The sequence below is a fragment of the Cygnus atratus genome, chromosome 1 (genome assembly GCF_013377495.2).
Source record: "Cygnus atratus isolate AKBS03 ecotype Queensland, Australia chromosome 1, CAtr_DNAZoo_HiC_assembly, whole genome shotgun sequence".
Classification (NCBI taxonomy): Eukaryota; Metazoa; Chordata; class Aves; order Anseriformes; family Anatidae; genus Cygnus; species Cygnus atratus.
Window position 1 is genome coordinate 105,126,351 of NC_066362.1, and position 26,180 is coordinate 105,152,530.

Consider the following 26,180-nt stretch of genomic DNA (forward strand, 5'->3'; position numbering starts at 1 on the left):
AAGAAGCTTGGTCAGTTGGTCAGCAAGGACCCATTTCTCCTGTTGGAGAGGTCATTCTATTCAGGTTTTAGGGCAGTAACAGAAGAACAGGGAAAGTGCATGGGAATGGAGAGTGAGGGGGCATTTCAGGCGCATGAGAAGTATAAGGGGCAGGGGAGTGGAAGTGTGATGCTATGGATGGAAAGCTGGTTCCTTTCCCATGACAGGGAGGTGCAGCAAAGGCATTGACATCTATAGTGGTCAACCCACTCGTTTTAGTGGTTTGAACAGAAATCATGGCAGAGATATATTTTGTTACCTGAATTTGCTTGTTTTGTTACCTGAATTTACTACTTAATGTCAAGGAGAACAGGTGCACCAAATGAAAGATTTCTATAGGAGTTTTTCTAAAAATTGTCTAGGAAAAAAACAGCAAGACAATGGACAAAGGAACCTCCTTAAATCTGCTTATACATCTTGAATTAAAGCTTTGAATTCAATCTTTAGTTACAGGGAGGGGTGTGGTCCAGTTCCTTATAGATGATTACTGTCTTACATAATTCAGTGCTAACCTTGCACTCTTATGTACATATGTGTACTCTGGCAATAAACCATAGTCACTCACCCAGTGATGAGGATCAGAATGTTGAACAGCTCCTTCCTCACTGTGCACTCCGTCCTGTCAATGATACAAAGCTCCTGGGAAAAACAAAGTTGTGTCAACACTAGGAAAATTTTAATTGCAACATTATAAATAAACGAGTTGAGCTGTGATTTCATATGCAGCTTTCATTCTTGTACTTCATGCTTTTGAGCATTTAGACTTATCATATTGTTACTTTGATAATAGGGGGGTCTTTTTTCTTTTTGTTCAAAGCAGTCTTATGAAGAAACACATTATTTTATATGCATCTGTAATGAAGTGCATTTGCCTTGATTTTTCAGCACCATTGCCCAGCTAGGACTATGGCTCTTTCTACATTCAATGTTACAGAAAAAAAAAAAATTGTCTGGTTTATAAGTAATTTAGATAATGTAGTTCTTATTACGTTGGTATCCTTCAGTAATTCTTATTTAGTTTGAAAAATATAGGCGAGTTTATTTCGCAGTGGTAACAAAACATACTGGAAAAACTGATCTTTTAAAAGGTGCTTAGTTTATTTCCTTACATACTTTTTAGAACCCTTCCCGTGTCCTCCAAATAAACTCACTGGAGTTCAGCAGCATCTGATAAGTGAGCTTGCTCATACCACATCTTGTATATGTTGAATAAGCTCTAGAGAATCTCTCTAGTTGAAGATAATTGTTTTTTCCATTTCAGGAAAACGGCATCTGTCTTTCTCAGCCTAATAACTGGAAGGAAAAGACATTCTTTCATCATTTGACTTTTTATTTTTTTATTTTTTTATTTTTTATTTTTTTATTTTTTTATTTTTTATTTTTTACAGACAAAACTCTGAAGGGCAAGGGAAAACCTTTGTGAATGCAGTAGATCGAGTGCTTTTTGAAAGCATAGTAGGGATTTTTTGTGGTATCTGGACAGTACTGCGATATCTGCTAATGTCTGGAGCTTCTGTTGGCTGTGTTAAGGGACGTTAGGAGTGTGGCTGCCACCTCCAGCACCTCTGGTTCCTGCTCTTCTCCTGCCTGGTCCCTGGAGTCCAGCCTGGTGCTTGGGGTCCCTGCCGGGGCTGCGGGATGCAGCTGCAGCTGTCCTGTTTATGGGTTCAACCTGTAGCAAAGCTGAGCACGTGTCCCACAGATACACAGACAGGGCTGGTCACACAGACTGCTGCAGACAAGGCGCTGCCTTCAGCAGCACCCACATGTGGGTCCCATGTTATAGATAAACAGACGGCTGTGTCCGCTCCTCCTGTTGGGCTCACAGAGACAGAAGGGCCCTAGTGAAAGCAGGTGTGCACACACACACATAGCACTCTTCAGGCTCACAAGCACACACGCATTAGCAGATCCCTCAAACACCAGCAAGGCCCTTCTGTACCCAGCACTGTGCCTGGATCCCTCGAGTACCAGCACAGTCCCACTGTGTGTCTAGCACCCAGCCTGGATCCTGATCCCAGGTCCATTACCCACTTCACAGGTCCCCTACTTACCAGCTGGCCCAGCTCGAAGCTCAGTTTACACACTCGTCCCTCATCTACACCACATCTGCAAGTCCCCTTGGGCATACCAGCCCTGAACCTTTGCCCTTGCCCTGGACCCAAGGCCTCTGGTACATGTTGCCTGGTTCAGCTTAAAGTTTGCTCATGAGTACATGTGCACACCCCACCCACAGTAGGCTGGGGAAGATACAGACACTTGCACTCCCTAGCAGCTGTCACCAGGCGCACAGGTTGTGACCCGTGGCCCCACTCCAGCTGCCAGCATGTAGCCCTGCACTCGCCTCACATTAGTCCTCCCCAGAAGCTATTTTTTTGGGACGTGTGCCACTCCTGGTGGTGGTGGTGGTGGTCGTGGTAGGGGCCTGGCTGGGAGATGCTGCCTGCTCCAGGAGTTAGTGCTGAAAGCATACCTATACACAGGACAGAGAGTGAGAATACACAGAGAAATAATTAAGGAAAGATTTAATAAGAAGACGGTACAGACTGCGGTCATGAGGTGCAGGGTTCAGTCAGGGAAGCATACTGACTGGCCCCGTTTTACACATGACTAGCTGCTTTTATACCCCTTTCTGTTCCCTCCTTGTTCCTCCCCAGTCACTAACCCTGCACAGTCCCTCCTCAGTGTGCATTATCCCACTGACCCCCTTCCCCCCCCCCCCCCCCCCCCAACATCCTGGTCCCCCAGGTTTGCATCCTTACCAGTTGCTAAGTCCTGTTTACATAGAGTTTCTCGATTGCCCTCCAACTGGTGTCAGACAAGTATTTTTTTTCTTGTCTTTTCCTGTATTACATTTGTCTGCCAGGTTTGTGCATGTATATTGTTTATGGCTTCCTCTTTTTTTTTTTTTTTGTTATTCCTTTTTGCACTGAAGAAGTAATTGATCAGGTACCCTTAGAGGAACCGATGCTGTCTTTCCACATACACCTAGAGGCTGTATTTAGAGATGCTATAGTGGAGAGTAGCTATGAAGTCCTTGTGAAAGCAGCCTCTCAAGGTCAGATAGCAGAACCAAGAATGTGTTAGCTTCTTCCTGCCACTAAAATTGAGAAGATAAACTTTTTCCTGGTCAAATAGTTTTGATTACCAAATAGAAGTAGAGTTGGCCCGTTTCTATGAAATAGTTACAAAAAGCTACCTTCCAAATCTTAGCTTTAACAGAAGTACCTGATGGTACAGTCATTAAAGAAGAGAACATTTTTCTAGAAGTCGGTGGGAGTTTTCAGTTTCTCAGAGACAGTTTAAGAAGCCTTGGGAAGAAAGCCATAGATTCCTAGGTACTAGTGGGATATGAGCTATGTTAAATTCAAGCTAAGGTTTCCAGCAGTGTCTCTATCACCGTAAGTCCTTCCGTAGAGGGGCTCAAGAAAAAGTCTACTCTCCTTCTGCATCACTGTAGTCATGCTATGCTGTACTTTTTTCTTCTTCTCGTTTGTCATATTTTTTAATATGCTCACCCACCTTTTTTTTTTTTTTTTTTTTTTTTCCCAGGTCAAAAGGTGTGCTATGGTGACTTCAAGCGTTCTTGTTACAAGATAGCTTATTTCCAGGACTTGTCCAGACGTGTGGGTTTTCAGGAGGCCCGCCAAGCTTGTGAAATTGATGGCGGGGCTTTACTGAGCTTAGAAAGTGAAGCTGAGCAGCAACTAATAGAGAACATGTTGCAAAACCTCACAAAGTCAGGCTCTGGGATTTCTGATGGAGATTTCTGGATTGGGTTGTGGAGAAGCAGTGATGGACTAGCCACCTCAAGCGCTTGCCCTGACCTCTACCAGTGGGCTGATGGAAGTATTTCACCATTCAGGTAAGTCTGTAAAACTGCTTCTTGAGAAGGTTTCATGGAAAGAAATGGAGGGTGAAATGCCTGGCAAGTCTGTAGAGAAAAAAGCAGGAAGACTTGCTGCCCCATGAAGTTAACAGCATGACTCCTTAAATTCTCCAAAGGGGAGCTGGCAGCAAGGGTTTTTGATTTGAATCTGTGAAAGGATGGCGTAATGTAGGTCCAGTCTAAAACTGTCCTTACTCTCATTTCAGACAAATTCTGCAAGACTGGCCACCTTAGATCAGGCAGGCAGCCAACAAGTAAATTAATGCATGTTATTTAATTCAAATCATTCTGGTTTTACCCTGTCTTTTGAAAACAAAAACACTTTAATTTCCTGAAGAAAAAGGCCAGAACAACAACAGCTCACAGGGGCAGGTAAGAGTCAAATAGGAATGAAAATGGTCAAGAAAGCAGCAGAATGTTATGTCTGCAGTGATGATTTTGGCCAGATTATTATTATTGTTAATATTTTTACTATCCAGATATTTGTATCCCAGGCCCTAAACTCGTTTCACAGAGGTGTTGTGGGAAATGCAGCTTACCTTTGAAGACGGTGGGGCCACTGGGATTGACATTTTTCCATTGATATTAACTGCTTTCCTTGATGTTCTGATGAAATTTATCATCAACATTTAAAAATTTTTATTTATGTATACTGCTAGAAATTGGTACACAGATGAGCCTTCCTGTGGAAGTGAAGCCTGTGTTGTGATGTATCATCAGCCAACTGCAAATCCTGGTCTGGGAGGGCCATATCTTTATCAGTGGAATGATGACAGATGCAACATGAAGCACAATTTTATCTGCAAGTATGGCCCAGGTAGGTGACACTAAAGCCATATTTCACAGATGGGACCCTTTCTTAGAAAAACAATGCCTCTTGTTTTATGAGGGAAGCTGCAAATGTCATGTGGTCATACCATTAGACCTGCCCATGATACTGATTCCTTTGGCATGTGAGTGGTGGAGTTGATATTAATAGAGGATGTAATGTATCTATTTATTGATAATTTAAATAAAACTGTCTGTATCCGATAAGAATGTTTTCAAGGTTAGCTTCACTATCATGCCTTCTCAGGTTTACTTCAACTCATTCAGTCGTTTATTCTCCATTAAGTATTTTAAATGGCCATTTTCTAATTCCTCTGCTTGCTATCAAGTAGGATGAACAGAGCATCTCTTGCGCCTACTGCAAAAAATTAAACTGTCTCATACCTCTGATATTTTATATCAACGTATGTATATGAGAACTATTCTAACAGTTCTGGCTTAAAGAAAAAAATAGCAAGTCCAGAACAGCAGGAAAAAAAATCTGCATTCACACATGTAGATTTATAGATACAAAAAGCAGATGCACACTAGTTCAGATAGTGATAGAAAAAGCCAGATCTTAGGCAATTTGGCTGTACTTCCAGACATGACATAGGTTCTGTATAAGTCAGCAGAGGAAATGTGAACTATAAACTAGAACACAGTGCAATCAGAAAAAGGACATGAAAAGTAAACTTACAAGTTGAGCCTGTAACAGCTTCTGCTTTTGACGGTATTTACAGTAAATGAAAACATGTTTTTCAGCAGGATCATGCAAATGTATTCAAATAATTTGTGGTGTGCCTTTCAAAAACTAAGCTGGAAGTCAGAATGCATATGAAATCCTACTCTTAGCAGCTATTTAGCCCACCTAATTCTGCAGTATTTCCTACTGTTTTCTATATTCATGATCTATCAGTGATCACAGTCTTTGGAGATGATACATTTGTTTTAGAGATTCAGGCTATTTTCTTCCACCAGCTTTGGTGGATAGAAAATTGTGTTACTGTCTATTGTCTTAATGGTGTTAATAATGGCAATTAATATTGCAAGTAAATACTGAATACTTGGAAGGTTTGATATATCCACACATTTAACACCCCACCCTCTGTTGTTTCTTCTAAAATTATTAGTGTCTATCATTTGTCATTTGTCTTTTGGTGATCGGTGATCATGTTGGTCATACAGGCCATTCAAGGAACTGTGATCTGCAAAATTCTATTACTTCTACAGCTGATCACAATTATTTTAAAATAAGAGAATAAAATAAAATAATAACAAGTTTTATTATAAAAATAGCAGAATAGCAAAATTATAACATCCAAAAATGTAAGTTTGATTAAAAGGGCTCAGTTTCAAGTATATTTCATATCTTTAAAAACAAACAAATGTAAGTGGAATAATCATTCTACAATAGCGAACTACTTACTATTCCAGCTGTGATCTGATAAAGACTTATTAAATCCTATTGCTTTCTCTATCAGAAAACAAAAAAAATGCTGGATATTTTGAGTTTCCAGAAAACAAACAGATAAAAGTAACAATGAAAATGAATTTATATTTTTTTCACCATGTACAAATAAATCACTAGTGTATAATGAGGAATGTTACATCAATAAGGCAAACAATAGACAGATTATTATTAACATTATTATGTATCTAAATACACTACTGCAAAATCCTAGCTATTTACTTTCCATGGTGCTGGAATTGTGCTTGTCAGCAAAAGACTATTCTCCAGAAATGTATTCTTGTATCACATGGAAGAAAAGAATAGATGTATACGTGTATATAAATAGGTATATAACATTTCTTTCACTACCTAAAGAAAATACTGCAGTGTAAGAAAATTACATTTGCTATCTAAAACCCAGGAAGACTTACGAAAGACCTTCCTTTTCTCTCCAAATAACAGTAATAGCTTCAACTTCAACTATTTGTAATAAAAAACGCAGCCAATTTACTAGGACTGTTATGGTGACATGTGGACATTGAATTTCACTTTTTTATCTTAGCGTGTTGTTTTTCACAACATTCCTGTCTGAGTATATGGCGTATGATACCAGTCATAGGCCAAAATGGAGAGGTTGTATGTGTTCATGATGTAGCTGCATCTGATTTTATCAGCAGCAAGTACAGAGTAGTCTTTCATTGGGCAGTCATACTCAAGCAGCAACTGCATTTCTGGTAGTCACTTTCATTTTTAAGCACTTAAGCATTGTTGCAATGTTCAGTCTGGCTTTAAATCATATTGATCATTCACTGATCTTAAACTTAATTATAGGTTGGTAATTGCAACCGCTTTTAGTTCCTGTCCAGCTCCTGTAGGTTTGATTATACAATCAAATTAAAAACTCATCTCCTTTTCTGCTGTCTAGAGTGAACAACTCAGTTCTTAGTGGTATTTTGATATCTTTCTTTATATATGGCCAAATGTAGCCAGTTTTTACCAGAGGAGATGAAATAATTACTTTTGTTCTAGTAGGCATTAATGCCTCTTTGATTTCTCTCAGCATTTTGTGTTTATCAGGACACTTGGAACTGCAGGCTAGTAGCACTATTATATTAATATTATCTTAGGATAAAGGAATGGTATTCAAAATATCATGCAGATTCTACTCCTGTACTCATCCTTTCAATGTGAGGTTATTATTTTTGTAATCTTTATAATTTTTTTTTTTTGTAACAATAACCGTAAGTAAACCTATAAGCCTCTGCAGTACAACTCAAAGCCAGATTTGGTCCTCCAGTTTCTTATGCATTACAAGGAATATGATACTATCATTCCTATTTTGGTAGTTTCACTTCCTATGTGATACATTAGAAACCACTGCCCATTTAGGGCTGCCCATTGTAAAACCAAATTACATGAAGCTGACATCTAACCTCAAAAACTTGAGCTTCTTTGTTATGCTCTATAGCCAATATTCTTTAGGCATTATTTTAAAAATCTGAATAAGACTTAAGTATTAATCAAGAACACTTCCTTTCTTATACTGTTTTAGTATCAACTACGTAAATGAAACTTTGGATATGTTAAGAGTTTTATTCAGCGCAAGAAATTAAGAGATTCAGTGATTTAGCCAATAACCTAGCAGATGCCACCAGGAAATGGAACTTCAATTTACTATAGCCCTTTTCAAAGGGGAGGGAAAAGTATGAACTAGAAGTGAATTGACACTAGTATGCAAATAATCTTTGGTAAGAAAACTAAATGCTGAAAAAAATAAGTAATTATTGTTTTGGAGAATATATCTGTTTCTGTGATACCACATGCAAAATAATGAAAGTATCTGTTTTATTACACATTTAATTCTTTAACTATTGATTTCAAATATTGATTTAACAGATAATGTCTTAGAAAAAGAATTAGGAGACAGAGCAGAGCCAGATTACGGTAAGAAATTCTGATACACTAAATTGAATTGCAATAATAAATAACTATAAGGATAACTTATCAGACCCTCTAAAATTACTCAAGTTTAACAGACATAGGTTAGTACTGGAACATGTGAAAAATGTATCTTATAGAGACTAATAGCTACAAATATATGGCTATCATTTTAAATACTACTGGTTATAATTCTCGTTCCAGATATAAACACAATTTTTCAATAAAGTCCTATTTACGCACTTACATGCAGCAGTTTAATCCTGGAAAAGTTATTTTTTCCAATGTAAATGAAAATGTAATTATGATGAATTTATTGAACAACATAACAGCTATATTTTATACACACAGTTTTCCTAAAAGATCTGATATCCTTCCAGGTATTTTTCCAACAGTGCCAGCAGGAAATCCATATGACACTCAGAAACCAGAAGATCAGTATCACGTTATAGCTACTGAAACAGGTAATGTATTCATAAGAATTTAGAGCTATGGTAAAAACATTAACAGAGGACTCAGTTAATTATTAAAAACTTCCATTATTATCTATGGGAGGAAGCAATCTGTTGCCCCAGAGAGTGCCCTGAAGAAGAACGCTTTTGAGTTGATTTCAAGAGTCCCATGTGATCCTACTTGTAACTGTGGAAAGAAATATTTCCATGTCCCCCCAAATTTTGATCCAAACCTACAGTTTAGCAGTCCTTGAAGTCTGCACTGCTGTCTCTGACCCAGGTGAGTCTCTGTTAGGGTGTAAGACTTCACCAGCCCTCATCCAGCTGTGGAGCATTTCCTTCTAGGGCTGTGATAGCCAATGCCTTGTCTCTTCATCTCCTTCCATCTTCTTCCCCCACATGATAAACAAACATATGGTGCTTGTCTTTTTATATCTGATGCCTGGGGATCACAAAAAAAGCACAAAGGAATCCTTCCTAACAGACAGGGCATGAAGTTTTCAGTTATCTGCAGATTAAGCGCCATGTCATACGTCCTTAAGTACCCTGTGTTTTAATGAACACCACACAGAATCACAGAACAGTTTGGATTGGAAGGGACCGTAAAGATTGTCTAATTTCATCCCCCCACCATGGGCAGGTACAGGTCCCACTAGACCAGGTTGCTCAAAGCCCCATCCAGCCTGGCCTTGAACACTTCCAGGGATGGGGCATCCACAGCTTCTCTGGGCAACCTGTTCCTGTGCCTCACCACCCTCATAGAAAAGAATTTCTTTCTAATATCTAATCTAAATCTACTCTCTTAAAAACCATTACCCCTTGTCCTATCAATGCACTCCTTGACAAAGAGTCCCTGTCCCAATTTCTTGTAGGCCCCATTAAGTACTGGAAGACTGGTATAAGGTCTCCCTGGAGCCTTCTATTTTCCAGGCTGAACAACCCCAACTCCCTCAGCCTGTCTTCATAGGAGAGGTGCTCCAGCCCTTTGATCATCATCGTGGCCCTCCTCTGGACTCAATCCAACAGGTCCATGTCCTTCTTGTGCTGGGGGTCCCAGAGCTGAATGAAGGGCTCCAGGTGGGGTCTCAGGAGAGCAGAGCAGAGGGGGAGACTCACCTCCCTTGCCCTGCTGGTCATACTTCTTTTAATGCAGCCCAGGATACAGCTGGCTTTCTGGGCTGCAAGCGCACATTGCTGGCTCATGTTGGACTTCTCATCAACCAAGACACCCAGGTCCTTCTCATCAAGGCTGGTCTCAATCCATTCTTCACCCAGCCTGTATTTATGCTTGGGTTTGCCCTGGCCCAGATGCAGGACCTTGCATTTGGCCTGGTTGAATCTTAGGAGGTTCGCACAGGCCCACCTCTCAAGCCTGTCCAGGTCCTTCTGGATGGCATCCCTTCTTTTCAGTGTGTCAACTGCATGGCACAGCTTGGTGTCATAGGCAAACTTGCTGAGGGTGCACTTGATCCCACTGTACGTATCACCAACATTAAACAGTGCCTGTCCAACACCAACCCGACATGCCAAGAATGGTTAAATGCTTTGCTGAAAGTAGTAAAGAAGGTGCTTGATATTTTGAAAATGGTTGCCTAGGAGCTTACTATAATGCTCTCAAGTACTTCATTTAGCAATTTATGTCCTGAATTATGTCCTATGCCCTGCAGTTCTTTAAGTGTGGTAGCATGGCCTTAATGCAAGGAATGGAACAACTCTGAAAAGCAACTCAGGATTTTACAGGATTACAGCACGGTATTATGGAAAGTTGGCACTCCCTTTCCACATTTGTTGGCTGAATTTGAGTGAATTTCCCAGCTGCTGTTCCCACTGTTTGCAGCTCCAGAGGAACAGATATATTGATGAACTGTATTTTGAAATTTATATTACTATTTAAAAAAAACATTCAAAGATTAATCTAACACTAACAAACAAACCCAGCCTTTATCCTTGCTAGTGAAAATATGTTCAGAAGAGAACAATGGGTGAGAAAGTCTTCACAATATGTACCCTATGTGTATAGTGTTATAAAACACAGGTATATACTTATTGAAAAACAGACCCTTTCTGGAAGCTGTAAACCTCATCTTCTATTCTAGGCAGATAATAGAGTCCCAGCTTGTACCACTTCCCACTCCTTTTGCCCAGGAACCTGCAGGGGAGCATCTTCATCTCTCTCCACATTATTCTGGGACAGTTTATATAAGTCTTTTAAAGGGAATGGGAAGAAAAGAGCAGAGTTTGTTCTCTCTTGTAGTCCTGTGTAGTCGGGAAACCATAATTTAAGAGCAACTGAGTAGACAGGTTATATGCATTGTAGAAATCATTTTAAATACTTGATTTTTCAATCACAAAATTGGAAATCTTGCACTGATGCACAAAGAAAATGTCAGAATTTAAATTGTCAAGATATTCTTTGCATAACATTGGGGAAGTAGTATTTTATTATTGATATTGCGGAGTCATCTTTTTGGAGCTCTTCCTACAGAAGAAATGCATAAATGCTCTTTTTTTTTTTTTTCTTTCTTTCTGTGTGTGTAACATAATGTATTTCTGATATTTTATTCCAGATTTTTACTCACGTGGTCAAGTGTATTTCAAGATGGGAGGCATTAATGAGAACTTTTTTTGTTTTGTAGGTATAATTCCAAATCTAATTTATGTTGTAATACCCACTATACCACTACTGCTGTTGATACTGGTGGCTTTTGGGACTTGCTGTTTCCAGATGCTTCATAAAAGGTAAAATACACTAATTCAAAATGGTTCTATAATGTGGAATTCATGTTTCCATTGGCAAGCTATTCATACTGAAAGACTGCTTACATCTGTCCCCAAATATGCAAAGAACCATCTTTACATCTATTAAAATCCAAGTAGTTTACAGCTGTTAGAGCTGAACATTCACCTTCAGACTTTTCCACAGATAAATTGGAATAGTTCCACGTCTCTCAAAGTACGTTGCCACTAGGACTTTACCTGTTTCCGGAAGAAGATTTGCTGACCAATTGATACACTGAGCTACTGTCAGCGCTTTTATTTTACCTCTTCCATCATGATTACCTCCTATATAGCATCTGGGCTTGAGGGAGTAATATTGGGGTCCTCAGTGATACAGGGCAAACTCAAGGACTCAATTCACTTTCTGACAAAAAGGGCCAATTGTTCTGAGCAGGACTAGCAGCTGTTTAATGATGTTTCAGTTCACATCTCATATGAGCATGATGGGCTACCAGAGCAGGAAAACTGAAAACAAAAAGCAAAAATTAGTTTTGAGCCACACGCCAGCGCAACTTTTTTTGTACATCATTTATCTGTCAAAGAAGACACATAAAGTTAAATAGATAAGCATATACAGAGATGGTTCAAACAGTCACTATTATTATGCAAATAGGAAACATTTCAGCTTGTGAAACAGGTTATGTTTTGATTCACACTTAAATACTTTTGACCTTTTTCCTTCTGAAAATATGTTATATCAAAATTTGATAATCTATATGCATTTTTTTTCTGAAATAGTCTTTCTGTAACTTTCAAGGATATTTTTCATTCTGCATTCATTTCATAGAGTGTTCTCAAGTTAATGTAGTCAGAGAAGTTTAAACTGAAGTATGTTTTATGGATAAAAATTATTTTTATAAAATAAAAAGAATAACAGATTCAGAAGCTTTGTTATCCCTATTCTCTTGAAGTGCAGAAATGCTAGCAGGGAATTTGACATCACTGTTTCAGAAAATTAGAAAAAAAGATTTTTGCTCCTTACTTTTAGTCTTTTAGTTTGTGTTTCTCATTTAACTCTTCATAGTAATACGTCTCATTGAGAGAACTGAACATATAAAAATGGTATTATGAAGTCTGCTGTATAAAATAGATTGTGTCTTAATGATACACATTTCCCTATAAAGAAAAGGAAAATGCATGCTTTCCAAACTCTTTATGGCAGGCAAATCCAGGCTTGTGAAAGGTTGTATCCAGACCTTGGCAGCTGGGCTATAAAAGGTTGGCAACTCAAAGAAAAAATAATAAAAAAGGAATCTTATGTATAACAATAACAATTATATAAATAATCTAAATCTGGAACACATGTTATAAGGGACCTGGATTTATTGGTAAGTATAATGACATACATGTTCATACCTTTTCTGATTTTTCTCCCTCTGAAAAAGGATTGTGGAGGCTGAGGCTCTCAAATAGTCTTAGGACGACAATGAGAGATTCATGGCCCACTGAAATCAATGGAAATAGTAGTGTTGACTTCAGTGGGCTTTGATCAGGCCTTTGATGCTATAGCAGTTCATACAGAATTAATTAATCTGAACTTCCAAGAAGTAAATATTGCATGACACAGGTATTGGAAATTCATCTTGGAAGATAGTGCTGTTAATTTATTGGTTTGATAGACTAAATGATACAAAAATCAGGAAGAAAATAGATTTGAACCAGAACAAAAACATTTTTTTTTAGACTATTCATTTTGAGTTGTACTAAAGCTTTTAATAGAGGAAGACAAATTTTTTTTCATTAAAATTCATCTGTATTCTGATATCATCAAAAATTTGTTTGTATCTGTTGAAACAAATCTTTCTTTTAAAAAAGTGTTTCCATGGTTATTTTCAGTTATATTTCCACATATGATCTACCTAACAAATCATTTTGGTTCATCCCAAGTACACAGTTCTTGGGCAAAAAACAAATCAAAGAAAGAGTCAACCACTTCAACTGATCAGCTGGACAGTGCAGAGCTTTAAGAAAGGGATTCTGTCCTGCCGGGGAAGGAGGGATCCCCAACTTTCTGAATGAACCTGATTTCTCATTCTTTTTTAGGCTTCCACAACATGGTGACCTTTCTTCTGAAAGCCACAATCCATGGCCAACCAGGACATGCCTAGCTTGAAAGGTCATGACTAATTTTGCCTGGCGTTGAGCTCTTAAAGGGTAGTAATAAGGCAAAGCAAATCATCTTCCCTGTAGCTAGTAGAAATGATCAGCTCATTCATGCTTAGATGCTCTCCCTTTCATTTCTTCCAGGGAAGCAAGGAGAAACTGCTTCAAAGACCCATCTCCATTATCATCTGAATGCCTTGCAGAAAGTTTAAATTCCAACCTGGTATATGTCTCAGTTTCTATGATTGCATTTGATGGTCAAACCAGCAATATGCTCAACCTATTTATTGCACCTTTCTTACTAAAACCTGTTTCCTGAACCAGATGTATAGCTGCTGGAAATCAGTGAAGATAAGCTTGTATTACACAGCTAAAGTTCTGGCCCAAGTTATTTAGAAATTGTTCCTGCTCTGTGGCAAGAACTCTCCATTCAAAGCATTTCACCAGAAATTTAAAAAACATGCCTGAGTTTGCTCTATTAATCTAGAAGGCAGTAGTGAATCAGTTTCTTAAAGAAAGAAGTACTGAAACTACTTGATCCATTGCAATTACTTTGTTTATAGCATTGTGGCCTGATCTAAAGTCCACTGAAATCATTAGGAGTCTTTTCAATTACTCCAATGGGCTCAGGTACATAATGCATTACTTTGTAGGACTTCAGAGGTAAGTCTGGAGGGACTGAAAACTGTTCAGCTCCCTCAAAGTGCATTTTAAATCAATTCAGACTCACTTACATTTATATACCAGTAACTGAGTAAAACTGAATGTCTAGTACTATTGGGATCTTGACTCTCAGGTTTCCAACTTACAGAATTATGTGCTGGCATAAAGGCCACTTCTCGTCCTCTGTTTTTTACTTACTTGGAAAATATATCAGCATGAAATATTCTGTCCAGAGACTGAAATACTTTTACTAAAATGCAGCTGCAGAGGCTCATAAAGTGCCTGTTCTTTTCAGCAGACTGCAGTGCACTGTCCTTGAGCATGTAAGTGAGGGAAGGTGGTGCACTGTGGAAGTCAGACCAGAGAAGATGCTACCCATATGGAGAGTCTGGCCTCATTTTAAAGTGTGCTTCAGGGTTCCCTGTGAAGATTAGAGTGAATGGTTTTGCAGTGTTCCAGAGCAAGTATTTTGGGACCAGTTTTATCTTTTTTACTCAAAACAAAACAAAAACAAACACAAAAAACTACTATCAACAGTGTTGAATGAAAACTAGGCCTAAGGAAGCTTTCTACTGGTCATTCATTGCTAGGAGTCTGACTCATATCCCATTATTTCATTAGAAATTAGGTAGTGCTCTGAAGGGAAGAGGCTTTCTGGCTTACCTGTACATGCTGGCACCCGTTAGTGTGTCACGGTCACAGGGGTGCAGCTCCAGGATGCGCATGGGCATGGTTGCGGTAGCCACCCTGGGTGGGTGGGCTTGTGTGTGTTAGACACAGGCTTGGGGATGCGTATACTCCTGTCCTCCATGCATCCTTCCATACAAGGGAAGTGATCAGCCTTCCCCTGCCCTGCTCAGACAGTGGCCACACAGTCATCCACACCTATTCCTACAGAGTAGTCTTTTCCAGAGGGGTTTTAGTCTCTGGCCAGAAATGGAGAAGACTATACTGTATGAGTAAGTGTGGATGAATGCGAACTGAAAAATAAAAAATAAATGCCATTCAATTCACTTCACTGCGTGGGAGGAACTCTCCTAAACAGGGTGGTCTGGTAATGTTGGTAACAGTTTCTTACCTTGACCCACCATTGTGGCACTATGCTTGATGCAACATGGGCATGACCCTTATGTGGTTGGGGACTCTATGCCAACAAAAATGGCCATCAAACAGGGGATGATCCATGTCTGATCACAAACCTGATTCAGGGCCTGTAAAAGTACACATGCACTGAAAATAGTTTATATTTTTATTTTTCAGTAAAGGAAGAACAAAAACAAGTCCAAACCAGTCCACACTATGGATTTCAAAGACGCCTAGGAAGGACAGTAGCATGGAGGTATAATGATTTACTGACTGAAAGCAAAGCAAAAATAACATTTTGCAGTCAGGCTGTATTATAATGTCATCTAAGAACATTAGCTTGGAATGGCTTGAAAATGCAAAGGATCTACAAGAATGAACTCTAAGCTTCCCTTGAGGCAAATGTTCAGATCATTTTTATATACTGTTTGATTATTAATTCAGTAACAAAATATGCCATGCTAAATAAAGGGTATGTGTTTATTTTGCTAAGAGATGTAAGTTAGCTAGTTGTGAGTAATGAAATGAACAGAGCGTTTGAAGTTTTTATGACAACATAGCTACAATGTGCATCAGTTTTAAGATAGATTGTTTGTAGTTAAATGAAACCTCTTTGTTTCCTTTAGTCTGTCATGCATTGTGACCTAGTTGATGTACTGTAAATGGAACTGATAATTTTACAGTGTAACAATTATTTATCTTTGCATAAATGTTTGATACAAAATATTTGTTTAGTATTTATTTGCATGCTTAAGACAGTTTTTAATCCTAAGGCACAAATTATTTTGGTATATATAAACCATTCTCACTGGCAGAGACTGCTGCCATGTTACGACATTGATCTGCTGTGGCAAAATTCAAAGATTCATAAAAGTCATTTGATGTTATATAATGAATCCACATTGCTGAGGAGTGACCATATCTTCTTGACATATTGGTACAAGGTCAACATAAATCACTTGGCAAGCGGTAAAACATTAGTGAGGTGTCCCTTGAATTCAGCCTTTAGTTGTTAAGTAAAATTTTTTTTAGTTTTTCTGAGGAAAAAAAAAAGTGTAAGTATCCCAATGGGAAAGAGTTTAAGAATAAAATTACTTGTTTCAGTAAGTCTATGTAAAGAAGACATTAAAGATTATTTAAATATAGCTAATAGTTTGATAGGAATAACATAATGTTGGATCAAAGAGAAGACAAATGTCATGTCTTGGAAGTAGTACTAAGAAATTGATCCCAACATTACTCAGAGTACTATCTAGAAAAGTGTTAATTATGTTAATTGATAGATCTAGAGGTAACCACAATGCATTCAAAGTCCTTTTTTTAGAGATATTATTAATATCACTAACGTTCATTCTCTCTGGTTCTATAAGAGCTTTCTGTGCCATAAAATGGTTTTACCAGTCATTAGGACTGCATCTCAGGGTGCTAGTAAAAACACTCTGGCTGATTTGTTGATGACAGTTTGGTGATGTAGCAGAGAGGCTAAAGGGTCTTGCTGCACTTTGCAGCAAGAGTTCAAAAGCATGAGTTCACACTTGTCAGGTTTTCCATTAATATAAATAGAAAACTACCACTGGGTGGAAGCTGGGGAGAGATGGACAGAACCGATTGCATATTATGCTTTGGGATGCCTACGCTGTGCTAGTTGATGTTCTGGAAGCTTTTGAAGTAGAGCTTTTGAAGGTCAGAGAGAACAATGTATCAGTTTTTCTGAGTAAAGAAAAAGTATTTATAAATATTCACTGCCACTAATACTAATGGTACGATGCTATTGCATTGCTGAAACACTTTTGGAAGCATCTTAAAGTTGCAGTTATGCCATGATTTTTACTTCCTCTTTGAAGAAGGCTTTTTCTGTAGTTCACATTAAGTATTGCCACTCCTCCTACTTAGAACATTCTGTAGTTGTTTTTCCAATCAGCTTTAATATCTTTCTTTGCTCAGTCTCCTACTTCAGCTTCCTTTATAGTGATTATGAATAGGAAGAAAACTTGATAACCAAGATTAGATTTTTTTTTTTCCTAACCTAATTATTGCTTAACTCACCTGAGGCCAAGAGCTTCATCTTTCTTGTGAACATCTGGGATAATAAGAACTTGGTCTTTAAAGATTAACTCCCTTAAGAAAATAGGGAAGGAGGGAGAGTGAAGATTCACATATAACTACAGAGCTACCATTTCTTCATACTTTGTGCTTCTAAGGGACATTGACAGTCAATATTGGGATTAGTATAGCAGAAGTGTCAGGAGTAGTTTCCATGTAGCAGTCAGGAGAACTCAAACACCTTCAGATGCCTTTCCTAAAGGGCAAAGGTGATTGCCGGGCATTTATCAGTGTGGACCAATATCATTTATGTATCATTTCACCTGACCAAGGGAAGGAAATAGTTTCTATGCGTGTATTTCCTTTGCCTAGGACTTGGGTTCCTAAATACAATCTGAACAGTTTTAAGAGTCCTATGTTAAAAATAACAAATGGTGCACAGAATGCACTGTATAGTCTTGCACCAGTTAGTCCCATCTTTAAGCTGGTGATTCTCTTTCATGCACAACATATAAATTCCATACATACACAATTTCTTTCACCTTTATTTTCCTATTTCCAGATGCAAAAGGGAGATAGGGCTAGTAGTAAGAGAGGAAAGGCGGAAAAAACAGGTGTTTTGCACTTGTAGACTGAATACCTAGAAATTAGACTGTGTTGGTATTTCCTTTGGATTTTTGTGGGGCTTAAAGAATCCAGGAAAACCAAAGTTATTCATGTGAAATGCTATAGTAGTGATAACAGAATTGCTATTTAAAAAAAAAAAAGGCAAAAAAACTCCACCACTTTTCTGTCCTTCATGTACATATTAAATTCTGCAGACTGGAGAAAGAAGCAGTTTTAGGTGTCAGATTTCATCAACTACAGCCACTCTGAAGCAGCTCCTTGGCTTCTACTTACAGCTAAGGGGTCAGCTCATGGCGACCACATTCCCTTCTGATCACTATCTCCCTAAATCTCTTGCAGACAGCAGCAGGAGGTGTGAGGCAAGGAACTGAAGGACAAAGAAGTGTAAAAACTTAATTAGGCCTCAGATGGACAGCATGACTTCAATTTGGCATTCTAAAAAACTTTATATTTCCTGCTCCAATCATCCCCAAGGAATGTAATTTTTCTTTTTTTTTTTTTTTTTTTTTTTTTTTCCATAGTGATCTTGGCCTTTTGCAAGCAAGAAGCATTTCGGAGAGAAAGCTCTTGTTTCCTTCTTTAACCTTTTAATCATTTTAGGTGCAAGCAAGTATGTATCAGCATCAAGCATCCATACCCTATTTTGAAGCATCTCAGGCCAAACTCAAATCAAAAATAATCCATGCTGCCTACATGTTTTAATACAGTAAAAACTGGTTTCACCACAGGCTAATATGACACGGGCATACTAAAATAATGGATGCTGAATGAAGGTTAAAATGTGCTTGACTAAGAAGGTTATGTTGATTTCATCTAGACATAGTTGTAATAAAATGTTTATTTTTAAGTATACTAGTCAACATTATATATATATATTTCTGTATGGGAGTTTATAATAGGAAATCTTTAAGTTTGACGTAATGATTTATTAATGTATACCTCAAAATACATCTGTGCTTTGCATTTTGGGAAGCAAAAAATACACACAGAAAGATACTATATTTCTGAGAAGCACATTTTCTAGTAACTGGGTATGCTTTGAGTTGGCTCTTGTATTTCATTAACAGAATGAAATGCCATCTACAATAGTGATGTATGGTAAATAACGCTGAAATCATGTCACATTTTAATTAAGTGTTTTAATGTAATTGCTTCATCTGCATCAATTTATACTTGATCAGAGAATGCACTTTATTTTCATTGGCTTTTTTCCAGTGAAGGAGAGGAACAGGAGAAACAGACCACTACTAAATATAAGGTTTTGAACTCTTAATATTTTAACCAACTTTCCCCCCCCACATAGTTTAAAAACAGATTAACAATAAAATGAATATCTGTAGCCAGTTAATTTGCACTTCATATCGGCATTTAGCATTGTAAACACCAAGCACTGAAGCTCCTTACAAAAATTGTTGATCTATGTGTTTACATATAGATACATATATCCAGTAAATTAGAATGCATTTTGTATTTTCATGTGGTGCTGCGGAATTAAAAGGCATTAAATTTCTATACTAGGTTATAAGCAGAATACACATCACCTTACGCCAACATTCAGACACCACTGAATTTAAGGCATTTTAACAAGAAGAGAGTAGTATTTTAATAGAACTGTATTTAGACAAGAGATCAATAAGATCAAACAGCTTTTTTTCCCTATACTTTTTACTATTTGGAATGCTGTTAATAGGCAATCAGGATAGATTTTAAACAAAACACAAAATCAACATTAAAAGTCCCCAGGACAGAAAAAGTATAAAATATCAAAAGAACATTTTATTCACCATGATCTTCATTATTGTCAGGACTTTAAAAAAATATATTGTATTTTATGAGAAGAAGTTGCAGTATTGTCAGTCTGTGCCAGGATCTACACAAGTACATATCTGTAATTATTTGAATAATTTCCAAAACACTTGCATAAAAAGAAAACTAAAAAGCTATATTCCATCTTTATTTAACTCTATTAATTCCAAACAAATTGCACCAGAGATAACTTTAATCGTACATTCAAGTTTGCTCATTATAAAGCAGGATGATACAGGATCAACCTTTATGCACAATCTACAAACATCACATCAGAGCTAACAGCCAAGGTAGAAGAACTCCCCTGAGTCCAGTTTCAACAGATAACATATACTTTCATTTCAATACGTGGTAATTATTGAGAAGAATTGACTATGCTTTGAAATAAGAATGCACCTTGGGAAATAGTGTAAAATCATAAAAATAGTTAATGTCTGGCCTGAAATTAATAATTTAGACCATTTTTCAATAAAGCATTTGTGGTTTGAAAACTAATTTCCTTCCTTCTTCCCTCCCTCCCTTCCCATCCTTTGTAAAGCTCTCTACTATGCATTTAATACACTGCTGTTCAAAGAAACTGTTTCCCCACACAGTGGATAGATAGCAGAATTACCTCTCATATAAAGGAAAAGGTAAAATTATAAAACTATTAAAAAGTATAGAATCTGTTTTGAGATATTCCTCTCAATTTTTTATAAAGAAAGTAATTTTCAATTATTAATATTTGCTTCCCTAAATTTAAATCCAGACTGTATTTTGAATTATACCTTTTCAGTTTCTCTAATTGTGCGTTTTGAATGCTAGTCTGTTTTGCATTATTATACAGGCTTACTTTCAACCATTAAATTCAATTTCTATCATTAAAAAATATCAAGATAATAGATGGTATTTTGTATCCAGTCCACAAACATGGAGACTCGAGCATACACTCCTGGTCGTTCGGGAAGTGCACACTTATAGCCAAATGATGTTACACCTACCAAAACCCACTCGTTACCATCTTCAAACATCAGAGGGCCTCCTGAATCTCCCTGCAATATGCAATTAAAAAGTTAAAAGTGAACAGTGTCAACTGTTAACCAGAGGTTGTTGGTTATGGTGTTTTTTTTCTTGATGATCTTTAATCATGAACATTGTATCTTTTTATGCCTTGGACACCAGAAATTAGATTAATATGGATTCTTCCATACAGAAAACACAGAAATAATCTATTTTTAAAAGTTTATATATAATCTCTATATATTTATATACCTATTTATAATCTATAAATAATCTATGATCTTTTTTTAAATAATAAAAAAGGATGTGATTTTAAATTCTCATCAGTCTTTTAGTAGAGGACTGAGTTTCAAACGATTGTTATACATTTAGCCCTTCGTTTTTCACAAAGCTTGGGTAAATGTGTAGAATTATTTTCCAGCTGAGTCTATTTAGCTAAAATACAGTTCTATTTTCTGTCCCCCGACCTTTGGCAATTTCAAATTTAGAGAAAATGATGGCAAGATTGCCAGAAGAGGAGATGTACTTTTCTGCCATCTCTTTCTCAATGGGTTAGCAGATGTAGCATTGCAAGAGAGTGCGGGAGATAAATTTAATTCATCCCACAGCCTGAGTGACCTTTCATGTCTTGTTTTGATGAAAAAGAAAACGATCATTTTTTGTTGTCTATTCTGGAGCTAGTTGGTTCAACCAGTATTACTGTTGTCTTCTTGCGGCGCTTTGAAGGGAGCTTTGGGGAAGAGTTCTGTGGAGACTCAGCCATTAAAATACTTCTGCCCATAAATCTAGAGCATCCACAAAAGTTCAGAGGTGGTGACAGCAGCCTAAAGGCTGAAGCAGTATCAGGAATCAGTTGTTCCTCTTTGCTCATGGTTGAATGGCCATTGATCACAATGCTGGTCACTTGTACTCTTTATCAACCTATGGCGCTACACTTTTTTTTTTTTTTTTTTTTTTTTCAGTTGGAGGGGTAGAAAACAAAAAGGAAAGAGGAAAGCCACAGAGGCTGAAGGAAAAGAAAATGAAAGTAAGCTTGCATACACTCACTCCTCTTTGACTAAAGTAGCCAAAGTCACTGCACCTGATGAAGGCTTAGAGCAATAAGGCAAGATCAATTATGTGAGAGTGTTCCTTATCAGACTTGAGGAGAACCAGACAATCTCCATGGTGTAGATTCCACATTGCTGGAAGAAAAATGTGTTGGCCTACACTGACTATGCCCTCAAGGATATGCAGTGCATTAAAAGGAGAGTGGGAACAGAACTGAGAGCCCCAATAAGCAGCCTACGAGACAAATGCAGAAAGGCAGCCTCTCCAAAATACTGTGATGTTCACTTACGAAACATCTCCAGAGCCTACGTATTCTGGGGAAAATTATCATTGCTCTCTCCCTTTCCTTGAGTGAAGTATTTTTGAGATTTTGATTTATTGGTATTTATTTCTCTGTACCCTGCTTTTTGCTAAATGTGTTCCTCTTTCCTCCATGGAATTACTCAGAACTAATTATTCAAAGTTTTGTGCAGAAAATTTCCAGTCCTCACATTTATCTCTCTATAAAGTTGTTTATGTCAAGATGATACAAAACAGATTTTTATTATAACATGTATCCTGATAAAGTACTAAACGGGCAAAATATTGTGAGTAGAAATTATGTTCACAGTGATTCACAGTCCAGGTTTTAATGACTGGAGGATCACTTTTTCCCATAATTAGATGTACTGTGTGCTTGCAGTGAAAATGAGTCACTTATCCTTACCTGACAGGAATCTATTCCTCCCATGTCGTAGCCTGCACAGATCATATTCTCAGTAATACTATATTCTGGCATCCATTGCTGGCATTGGTCATTTAAAATGAGAGGGACCTCTGCTTCTTGCAATATATTTGAAGTGGAACCTGATGAACATACAGACTACGTTTACATCCTTCAATAAATATGTACAACATGCTCAGAACACCGATAATTTTGTTCTTGTTCCAACATGTTGGGCATGTTACCAAACAGTAGGAAGCCCTGCTGCACTGCTGTATTATTCAGGGTTATGCCCCTGAAACACAATCACTAATTAAATGGTGCTCATTAACTGAATCCTGTCTTTCATTTGTGTAATGGGACTGAATTTGGTTATAATTGAATCAAGGTTATTAAAATCAGTGACTATGAACTTACTGTGGAGAGGTCTGAGAGCTAATTAAAGGCTTAGAAGCTTAGATTGCCCAATGTTTCCACACTATTCATTGTATAACTTTGACTGGGTATTTCTAGTTTTTGTAAAGATTTCTGTTACTGGTTTCTACCTGAAACTTTAAATGCAATTTTACTCTGAAAATGGAGGTGCAAATATTTATAAGCAACCATGGAAGTGAAATGGCATGTTCGTTATTTTACAGAGACTCCAAATCTGGAGAAGGGGATATACAAATAGAATATGCATTTCACACTACAGTCAGTATGCTTGACTTCTGAAGAAAATCGTTTGCATGTTTTCAGAAACACTGAGCTTTCTTCTCCCCCCCTTCCTTCCTCCTCCCCAAATATCTGGAAATAAGATGTTCATATTTCATATTGAGAAAAGCATTGTAACTCGTAAGTGGTATGCAGTAAGCTTTCTTTATAATTTAATGGTTGTAGATATTTTTTTATTTATTTTTTTAATAAATATGTTGTAACTCTTTTACTTTGCTTTGGGGAAGAACTAGTGGGTGAGTGGGATAGCTCCAAAATTTCTGTATGGAGTACATCTCTAATCTTTTGCTCCTGTGAAATCAGGAGCAGACTTTCCCTCCTGGCTTCATGCCTGCTATAATTTTCCCACAGATGACTCACCTCCACTTGTAGTATCACCCCAGCCAGCAATGAAGCACTTAATTCCTGGTAGAAAGTGTTGATTTTTTTCTGGTAAGCAGACAGGTTGTATGTAGTCTGTGAATGTGAAATAAGCAATCAATTTCAACCTCTTTCCTGTATTCTGTTTTTTATGGAGTCACAAAAGAAAATGTCCATTAATTCAAATTCACTTTTGGGGGCAAAATAACCAGGAAGTACTGGATTGATTGATTAGGTTGTAAAAAATGTAGAGCCATTCCATCACCCTCAAATGCTTAGCACAGTTAAGAGTTTAGCATAATAGAATAAATATATTTTATGGTAAAATACCACCTCACTTATTTACCTGTATATTGCACTTTGTACTGAAGATGCATCAGAGCAATATCACCGTCTTTTGTAAGCTTATTGTAATGAGGATTTATAACTATTTGATCGATGTATCGAATTACTGTTGAGGGGTGTGTCATATTCAATTGGTCATGCAAGCCAAGAACTGCCTTCCATTTAGATGGTTGTAAATGCCTCCTAGAAGTTGCAAGGAATATTCACAATTTTGAATGATTAATGAAAGTTCTGAAAAATATGTTAGATAGAATGCTGATCTTTAACCTCCAAGCAATTCATAGCATGTTCACATTTTCTCAAAATAAATATGAAAACGTAGTGGCTGTGCTTACAATTTTGTGATAGTAATACCATTTTAAACATCCATATAGTAGAAATACGTGGTTGAATCTTGATGTTAAGCTTATAATGCATTATTTATAAGAATTAATCAGACAGCAATGCAGTGGGGGAAAATACATTAACTAAATTGCTATGGCTTTTTAAACATTGGGAAGAATGCTGATGACTGCCCATAATGCAATTAATATTGGTCCCAGTTAGAAAATTATTATGGAGTTATCTGAAGAATAATAGATTTACGATGTTGTAGAAAATGCTTCAGCTCACTGACTCAGAAAATTGGTCTCTTAATTTTCTTATCTAGATTGAAAACAATACGTTTAGACAAACTATGGCATAATCTTTCTTTTTTTTTTTTCTTTTTTTTTTTTTTCTGGGTTACATATCCTGGTTTGAGACTGTATCTAAGTTAGAGAACTTATATATTTGCTATTTTTTAATTGACCTGTTAGTAGTTTCAAAAATATGTTTTCAGCCTTATTGTATGAAATTGGTTTCTGCTTATCTTTTAGTCTGACATCAAGAGGTTATGATCTTCCAAATTAGGAGCATTTAAGATAAATGTTCAGAATTAAGGGATGCAACTGGAAGCTTGCACTTAAGGAAAACTACAGCAAAGTCGAGGTGATAAAATGAGATTTAAGTGAAAAGAGAAAGGTGTTATAAGTGAAAAGGAAGCACCAAAATAGATGTGGACTTGTGTGCAAACTAAGAGGGCTTGATCCTCCTCATTTCAATGTCTTTGTGACAGGAATATGGCTCTTGTCATACAATGAGGAGGCACTCATATATTGGCACAGTCTGCACTGCATTATTGTTAAGCTATTTATAATTAAAACTCTACTGTAATTTTGAACAGTAATGTTTCTTTTTTGCCATTCCAGTTTCTGGGTGTCTTCTACATAACGTGTTTCTATGATAGATGTTATGGAGGCAAACCCTAGAAAGTATTTTAATATGTATCACTTCTTTGAATGGTATAGATAACACCAGCTAGAGAGCATCCAGTATTGTCTAATCAATGCACATAAATCAAGATTCATTCCAATTACACACAGCCGATCTTGATCAATCAATAGCAGTATACAGGAGGAACAAGCAACACTGAATATACCTTTCTGAAACACCTCGTACTTTACAGCATTGACAAAGATTGAAGTAAGTAATGGGGACCCAAATTACTCATGGTTTAAGTGCAAATGGTTGGTATTAATACCGTATGTTTAAAATGTAATTCTTCATTGTTCAGAAAATGCTTCTTAGTTTCCTTGATTCTCTGCTTTAAAGTACAGATTGAGGGTTTACCAGTAAGTAAAAGAGCCTTTAGCCAAGCTCCATGAGCTTCAAAACACTGTAATTAAACAGTGAGCGAGTTTTTAATTTTTTGTATCAGTATCACAAGTTATTCATTATCTGATGCCCCTTAGTGAACCTGCATATAAAACAAGTGTTTCACCGTCATTCTTAAAATCAAAAAGAAAAGACATGGCATGGATGTAATATGACCATCTCAGCTAGTTGGCATGATGCCCTGGAGTCAGTGGAGACAAAGATGCACTTGTGAATTTATATTAATTTACTTCAAAACATCTAATAAGCCTCAAAAAAGTGTCATTCCTGAGTGTTTTCAGTACAATCCTTTGAAAGTATGCTTTGCTCTGTGTAGGACTGACTGATGGCTCAGGACTACACTTCAACCCAGCTTTACTGACAGCCACCCACCATTAGGATACTTGCATGTTGGGGGAGTTAAAAGCATGTGTTAATTTATGAGTGCAATGAACATTACCCATATACACAGTGTGCTGCTGTCACCAGCCATTCCTCGCTGACAAGGGAGGCTCCACAAAGATGCATGGAATTAAAATGAAGTGAGACTACCCAAGGCCAAGCCTCTCTTCTGGCATCACTTCCACCTACAATCCTTGTTCTATTGTTCTGAGTTACCAAGCGTTGTCCACAAGCTAAAATAACAACAACAAC

The 26,180-nt window shown here is 37.3% G+C and overlaps 2 protein-coding genes across 2 annotated transcripts in view; one reads left to right on the forward strand and one right to left on the reverse strand.

The window, feature by feature from the left end:
* The first annotated feature begins 1,677 nt into the window (after window positions 1–1,677).
* On the forward strand, window positions 1,678–15,697 carry CHODL (chondrolectin). Its single transcript, XM_050711870.1, has 7 exons — window positions 1,678–1,807; window positions 3,592–3,904; window positions 4,588–4,745; window positions 8,085–8,132; window positions 8,507–8,590; window positions 11,215–11,317; window positions 15,383–15,697. Exons 1-7 carry the CDS (start codon window positions 1,678–1,680, stop codon window positions 15,465–15,467), a joined length of 921 nt encoding a protein of 306 aa, XP_050567827.1. The 3' UTR covers window positions 15,468–15,697.
* A 4,844-nt stretch (window positions 15,698–20,541) lies between these two features.
* The window catches only part of TMPRSS15 (transmembrane serine protease 15), a 56,794-nt gene continuing 51,155 nt past the window's right edge, over window positions 20,542–26,180 (reverse strand). Inside the window, 5 exon segments of the mRNA XM_050711886.1 lie at window positions 20,542–20,712; window positions 22,437–22,576; window positions 23,508–23,603; window positions 23,854–24,035; window positions 25,987–26,161. Coding sequence (XP_050567843.1) covers window positions 20,542–20,712; window positions 22,437–22,576; window positions 23,508–23,603; window positions 23,854–24,035; window positions 25,987–26,161 — 764 coding nt within the window.